The 7,694-nt window shown below is 50.0% G+C and overlaps 2 protein-coding genes across 2 annotated transcripts; one reads left to right on the top strand and one right to left on the bottom strand.

Annotated features, from left to right (window-relative positions):
- Positions 1 to 392: 392 nt before the first annotated feature.
- INSL5 (insulin like 5) lies at positions 393 to 2,358 on the top strand. Its single transcript, XM_074152599.1, has 2 exons — positions 393 to 567; positions 2,123 to 2,358. The coding sequence occupies exons 1-2, from the start codon at positions 393 to 395 to the stop codon at positions 2,356 to 2,358; spliced, it is 411 nt and encodes a 136-aa protein (XP_074008700.1).
- Positions 2,359 to 3,371: 1,013 nt separating this feature from the next.
- On the bottom strand, positions 3,372 to 4,686 carry DYNLT5 (dynein light chain Tctex-type family member 5). Its single transcript, XM_074152589.1, has 3 exons — positions 4,635 to 4,686; positions 4,404 to 4,528; positions 3,372 to 3,575 (listed from the first exon to the last, which is right to left on the bottom strand). Exons 1-3 carry the CDS (start codon positions 4,669 to 4,671, stop codon positions 3,372 to 3,374), a joined length of 366 nt encoding a protein of 121 aa, XP_074008690.1. The 5' UTR covers positions 4,672 to 4,686.
- Positions 4,687 to 7,694: the final 3,008 nt, after the last annotated feature.

Below are 7,694 nucleotides of genomic sequence, written 5' to 3'. Positions count from 1 at the left end.
CTGTGTGGGAAACACAACGAGACAGAACCCATTATCTACAAATCAGGTAATAAACACCCTTTCGTTTTTGCAGAACATACACATTAACGCTATTAACCTAAGCCCATACCCTATAAACTTGTTATACTACATGTGTTCCTATAGTAAAGCAGTTACGCAGCCTTAAGAAGTCTTTAATACCCAACCGAAATCCCAGCACAAATCCCAAAGCACTTAAAACATCACCGGAAACGAGCGATTAGCTTGTTTTTAGCAAACATGAAGTCATCCTGGGAATGAGCCGTCACCCAGCGGAGCAGAGGGGCCGTGGGTATAAATGAGAGGGTTTCAGCAGAGCTCCCCACCTGGTCCTGCAGCTCCCTCCCGCCCCGCCAGCGCCCGGTGGCCGCAGCATGAGGGGCTCGGTGGTGGCACTGGCCTTGCTGGCTCTCCTGGTGGTGGCACAGCAGGGACGCGGGGAAGGGAACACCGTCAGGCTCTGCGGGAGAGACTTCATCCGAGCCGTCGTCTTCACCTGCGGCGGCTCTCGCTGGAAAAGGCATTTGACTGATTATCACTACCTGTTTGGTAAGTACTAATTAACGCTCATCACCCCCTGCAAAGAGTCGGAAGACCCAAATCACCCTCGGCTTCCGCTGCTCCTCAACCACAGGCTTCGCTGGGACCCAGCGAGCGAAGTGGTGCCGCTTCATGCTTTTTGGCTCAGCTTAGGGTGCTATTTTGCCAAATAAACAACATTTAGATCAAGATTTCCCACGCCAACGTGAGGAAGCACGCGTTAAGCCCAAGGCTATGAGTGAAAATCTCTCTGCCAGAGACGAGCTCCGCTGCAGCCAATGCAAGTTTTTTAGCGCCGTCTTCAGCAGGACACACCGCTTTCCCCACTAGAAACCAGAAACTTTATTACAACTTAAGAATATTATAATGAAAAGTCTGTTGAATATATACCCTGCGATTTAAGTACCTTCCCATGGTGCTGTATGTATTTATATTATAGACAGAAATCTGTACCTAATCTCCGATAGAAAATTCGGCCCTTAGATGCACTGCTAGAAATCTGTACTCCGGACAGGTTAAAAGAAGTAGAAAAAAGAAAATAAAAGAGGCAGATGACAGGAACAGCCGCTTTCCACACTTTCCATGCAGTAACATCCGCCTTTTTGGAAAATTCTGTTGTAGCAGCAGCTTTAAACCAACATAAAAAGCGATGGCACCTGCAAGACCCCACCTGAGGGTCTGATAAAGGAGAAGAAACCAAGCGAGATAATAACTATACCTTTATAACCGCACAAGGCAGCACCCAGTTGTACCGCGATAGTTAAAATGCACACGAATTACATTTAAGTGTGCAATTTAAGTGGGAACACCCCGGAACTTTGGAATTGTGGGGTACCTGGCACCTTGACATAATAATCTGCGTTTCAGGAAACCCACAACACCCTGGTCAAGGGCCAGACACATCAAACCATGGGTTTACCCTTCAAAGCAAACACATCGGTGTCAGGCCGACAAGGCAACTGCTCCTACAAAAACCCAGTCTTCAATATAAACCCATACATTACTGGGCTTTTAACACGTTAATGACAGAATTCCAGTATCTGAAGGGAGCCTACAGGAGAGCCGGAGAGGGACTCTTTGTCAGGAAGTGTAGCGACAGGACAAGGGGTAATGGTTTTAAATTGGCAGAGGGGAGATTTAGATTAGATATTAGGAGGAAATTCTTTACCGTGAGGGTGGTGAGACACTGGAACTGGTTGCCCAGGGAAGTTGTGGCTGCCCCATCCCTGGAGGGGTTCAAGGCCAGGCTGGAGGGGGCTTTGAGCAACCTGCTCTAGTGGAGGTGTCCCTGCCCAGGGCAGGGGGTTTGGAACTGGATGATCTTTAAGGCCCCTTCCAACTCTAACCATTCTGTGATTCTATGAATGGGTACCTCACGTATCTCGTTTAATACTGTCCTGGTGAGAAGTCTGGTAGATCTCAGTTTCTCCCATCAGAAACACGCAGGACAATACTTCCAGCTCCCTGGCTGGAGGCTGCTCTGTCTTTCTAGTAAAGATAAATATTATCAACTACTCACAACTCCACAACTTTTTATTTTTAGCTTCGAGTTTCGATGCGGCAGAGAGTGACAATCCCCTGCCTTTCTCACAAGAGAACAACGGTTATGCCGACTCCTCTCAGCAGGCAGCCTTGGAGACCAACAGCGAAGAAATCCACGACGTCCAGCCCGGGACAGAGCGGGATTCACGACACAGCAGGAAAACGTCCACCTTAAAAAAGCGTGAAGCCGCCAAACTGCTGACCACGTCCTGCTGCAGCATCGGCTGCAGCGAGAGAGAGATCAGTTCCCTCTGCTGAAACCCATCAGCTGGCGGGGTTCCATGTGACGGCTCTCCCGTATTAAAATGATCGTGACATAAACCACAGTTATTTCAGTCGTCTTCTTGAATTGTCGCTTTATTCTTTGGAGTACGCTAAGGAGTAAAAGCTGAATGTTAAACGTGGCGCAAACCAGCGAAGGGCTGCAGGTTGGGTTGTCCACAAAGCGTTCGCAGTGGGTTAAACTTTTAGTCAGGAGTACAAACATTTCTTCCCATCTAACTACTGCTCTAGTTTCAGCTTTGTGCATAAAATGTGATAAAATAAGCAATTTTTTTATATGCTTGTTCTCCTCCTTATGAAAATGCTACAGCAGGTTTCAGCTGTGAAATACGGGTAGTTAAAAACCTGTTTCCAGGCTCAGAATAAAGCCAAGGCTGCACAGATGAGAGCAAAGTGGCCACAGCAGACCAAGGATGGGCCAGCACTAGCCACAGGGCTGGGCAGGCAGCTGCCGTGAGTTATTCCTTATTCCAGCTGCTTCCAGTAACATCCACCCAGGGTCTGACCTACTGGAGAGTTAATTTGCATCCAGGGAGACTGGAAACACACTGGGGAGCTCAAAGGGGCCGGCACACACTTAACTGCCCTTAAACATAAGGTTCTGGGGAGACCTTAGAGCCCCTTCCAGTCCCTCAAGGGGCTCCAGGAAAGCTGGGGAGGGACTCTGGATCAGGGAGGGGAGCCCTAGGAGGAGGGGGAAGGGTTTGACACTGAAAGAGGGGAGATGGAGATGAGATGTCGGGAAGAAGTTCTTTGCTGTGAGGGTGGTGAGAGCCTGGCCCAGGTTGCCCCGAGAAGCTGTGGCTGCCCCATCCCTGGAGGGGTTCAAGGCCAGGTTGGAGGGGGCTTGGAGCAACCTGTTCTGGTGGGAGGTGTCCCTGCCCAGGGCAGGGGGTGGCACTGGATGGACTTTAAGGTCCCTTCCAACCCAAACCATTCTGTGATTCTATGAATGTTCATTACTCCTGCTGTTAAACTCAGCTACCTCCTTACTCAAAATAGACAGCATAGACATTGGCAAGAGCGAACAGTGAAGTATTCTTGAACACGTATGATGAAAATGTATCGCTCGCAGGATCCCACAGGCACCGGCTTCCAACTTGCATGCCCTGCTCATTCAGCTGCCCAATATGTGTCACCACAACGATCTTGTACCTCGGGACCATAAGGTCTTTTACCCGAGCTTTAATAACCTGCAAGAGAAAAACACGTTTAGACACAACATGGTGAGCTCTCTTTGCAGGGGATGCTCAGGGATTCGGTTTTCTGGGACAGGGAAGTGAGAGCATCGCCCTGTGGAGCCCTTGCAACAATCCTGATTACAATCTTTGAGCTGCAGCATTTGAAACATGTACGGCAAACTCTCCCAGCCCTGTGGGCAGGCAGCGTGTACACTGCTGTGGTCCTTTCATGAGAGAACCACCACCTCCATGTGCTAAAACCACGCACACCTTCCTGCTGGACTCCAGAAATGCACACACAGTAAGGAGTTACTGTACGTGAACACCATATTCTCCACCATATGTGTTCATAGTTACCCGCTGATTACAGGGGGGGAAAGGAAGAGCAGACAGTACCACTTTTTTAACACTCTTCTGGGCCAAATCAGCTGAAAGACTAAAGGGTCAGGACAGTCTTTCCTCAGCAGTAAGGCTGGATTTAACTAAGGAGCTTGCACTCGTGTCACTGTGCAGAACTCAGACACTACCGTAACTGGAGGGAAATGTCTGATACAGATTTAAAAGTTATTAATGGCATTTCTGGCCAGGGCAACCACAGGATGGAGTTTTTACTGAAGCGTGTGCTTGACCAGAGCCAAGCTGCTCAAACAAACCTCATCATTAACTCGTCCAAGCCTCCACCCATCTCAGACCAACCCTTGGTGCACCTTGATAGCCTGCCCCAGCACTTGTTTTACGCTCCATATTTACATTTGGGGGCCTCCCCGCCCCGACAGCCGCCCCCCTGGCACCCCCTCGAGGTGTGAAGACAAAATGGCCGCCTGGAGCACCCAGCGGTACCTCAGCCATGTCCTTGGCCAAGTCCCTGCAGCGGGTCGGCTCGTAGGGCTGCTCCCTCAGGTAGCTCCCCACCACATCCCTCAGGATATCATCCACCGCCGCCACCGGGAAACGCTCGGGGGGACCTGAGGAATGAGGTTAAGCTCGGTTTTCTGAGGGAAAAACCCACCGCGCTGGAGGCGGAGGAAAAGCGCCTCGTCCCGCCCCGAAGATCCCAGCCCCGGCACCTACCCGAGCGGGGGTCGCTGCCGGCCGCGCCGCCATGCATCCCCGCACAGCTGCTGAGGGGAGACGGAAGGGCGGGAAGGAGGAGGCCGGCACCGCCCCGCCGCCTCCCGGCTCCGGGCTCCGGGCTCCGGCTCCGGCTCCCGGCGGCCGCGGGGTGGTGCTGGCGGCCGCCTGCATGTCGAGCCCGAGGCGGTGGCGCCGGCAGAGGCTGCCATGTCGTCGTCGTACCCACCCACGCCCCCCCGCCTCCGTGTCCCCGCAGCCTCCGTGGGTCCCTGCGTGTCCCTGTAACCCCCACAGGCCCCATGACCTCCACAGGTCCCTGGAAGTCCCTACAGCCTCTACATTGCGCCACGGCTTCCACTGGTCCCCATGGCTTCCACAGGTCCCCACAAGCTCCACGGGTCCCTGAATGTCCCTAGAGCCTCTATCTGTCCCCATGGCTTCCACAGGTCCTCACAGTTTCCACAGGTCCCCCGCGTGCCCCCTACAGCCCCCATGGGTCCCCATGGCCTCCACAGGTCCCCATGTGTCCTCACAGCCTTCATGGGTCCCTGCAAGTCGCCATGGGTCCCCACGGTCTCTGTGCGTCTCCACAAGTCCTCATCACCTTCAGTGCGTCCCCACCCCAATATGGCCCTCATCACGGGCCCCTGCAAGTCCCAGTGGGCTCCTGTGGCCTCTACGCACCCCCATGTGTCCCCACAGCTCCCTCACTGAGGGGTCCCTGCAACCTCCACAGGTCTCCATAGTCCCCATGGGTTTGCACACCCCCTACATCTTCATGGCCCCTGTGGGTCCCCAGGGCCCCCATAAGTCCCCATGGACCCCATAGGTCCCCATGTCTGCCTACAGCCCCCACAGGTCCCTACAGCCGCCATAGCTCCCTATAGCCCCCATGGATCCTCTTGGCTGCCACTTGTGCCTACAGCCCCCATGTGCCCCTACAGCATCCACAGGTCCCCACATGTCCCTATAGCCCACAGAGGTCCCCATGATCCCTGTGTATCCCCACGGACCCCACAGATCCTAGGTGTCCCTACAGCCCCCAGGTGTCCCTACAGCCCTGACATGTCCCCGTGGCCTCCACGGGTCCCCTCAACCCCCACAGCTGACGTCTGAAGAACAAAGTTAAAATTTTATCAAGCAGTGTCAGTTGGGACACGGTTAAGACATCACAGGAGGTACTTAACCTTGAATAGGATGTGCACGAAACGGTGTGTCTTATCTGTTCTTTTGCAGTTGGTGACTTATATATCAGATAACAAAAAATCATAACTTCTGGACCAAAGTCGAGCCAAGAGTGTAACCCAAACTAACCTCGGGCAATTACAATGCTAAAATACATACCCCTTTGTGAATAATGAGCAAGCTAATCAGGTAACCTCCATAAATGTTTTAAACATGAGCTTAGATGCATATTTATAGTTAGGAGTGATGAATGAATCTTTATTGACCAATCAGCTGTATTTTATCGTTATAAATATTGGGCGGTTTGAAACGTGTGGTGTGCTGGCTGTTGTTAAATGCCCGGCACCCGATTCTGCAGAATTGGAATAAAACCAAATATCTCGACTCAGCACGTTGATTGGCGCTTGCTTGGGTGAAGAACCCTCATTTAGGGACAACACAGCCACGGTCCCTCATGTCCCCACAGCCCCCCCCACGCACATGCAAGCAAAGTTCAGGCAGAAAAAATAGTGTTTTATGGTTCTGTTTATTTTCAAGGAAAAAAAAAAAAATCACATTTAAATTGCAACTCAATCAGGTATTTAATGTGGTTCTTATGTATAGAATTAATAAACTTTGTTCTGACGTGGGGATTTATTTGTTGCAACATTATGCATGGTAAATAATTGCATATTCAAGATTTTGTGAAATGGGTGACGGGGAGAGAATGGAGGAGAGACATTTATAAAAAACATTATTTACAAAAAAATGATATCCACATAGTCGTATTCTAATCTATAAGGCAAGTAACATTTAAAATATGTTGTTTCATGATTATCTTCAACAAGTCAATACAACACATTCATATTACCAGTGGTCAAATACAAAGCTTTGCTGCTGCGATAGTCCGTGTGCAACAAACCTGTACGTCTTTTACAGTTTTTTTTTTCTCTGAGAACAGTAGGTAAGCAGCAAAGTTTTCATCACAGACTAAGCAGTACCTAGGCCATCGTAGACTAAAAGTATAATATATCTCATTGCACGTTTAGGCAAAAAAGGCCAGCCATTAATTAACTTATTTAACTTAAATCTTAAAAATAGACCTGTGTATCTTAATCCACAAATATTTATAAACATTTTTATACACGAGGGAGTTTGTAAAATGATAAAGGGCGCTACCCTGGGAAAGCCGATTCACTTCTGGGGCTTCCTCTGGGTTCTGAGGTGTCACGGTGAGGTTCTCCTGCGCCCGGTGCCCTCCATCCCCAGCCCGTGGCCGCGGGAGCGGAGCTTCAATCCACAACCCAACCCGATTCCTCTCTCAGACCACGACTAATATCTCCATATTTTTTATCCCCTCAAAGCAACCGGGTGATTTTCTCAACCTTGGAGCGTTTCGGAGTGGAAAACCCCCTGCTGGGTGGATTACGACCCAAGAGCAGGACGGCCTCTCTGCAGCCATTTGCCCCGTGTCCGGAAAAAGAAAGAGATTTCAAACGGAGGAATAAGATATTCCAAATGCCTCACTAAAACCTGGCATGTTTTATCCCATACTGCTTGGCCTGCAGTGAAGTCCTGCTTGTGTGAGAACCTTTGAAGAGCAGATCTTTTTCTAGCCTTACAGTGAAATAAGAATTAAAATACTGATGATCATAAAAACTCCCTGGCTCTGCAAGGGCTACTTCCCATGGGAAATTGTGAGAAACAGAAGAAAAGAAGAATTCTGGCTATGAAATGAAATCTTTGAGACAGTAGTTTCTTACCGGGGAAGTACAATGTGATGATGTTACATATTTTGGTTACGGTAAGCTTCAAAATGAAGTTTTTTAACCATGACATTTTCACATAAAACCAACACAAGGGCAGGGGAAAAAAAAATATCACTCCATATTC

This window comes from Numenius arquata, chromosome 8 (genome assembly GCF_964106895.1).
Source record: "Numenius arquata chromosome 8, bNumArq3.hap1.1, whole genome shotgun sequence".
Lineage (NCBI taxonomy): Eukaryota > Metazoa > Chordata > Aves > Charadriiformes > Scolopacidae > Numenius > Numenius arquata.
This window is presented reverse-complemented; position numbering and strand designations above follow the sequence as displayed.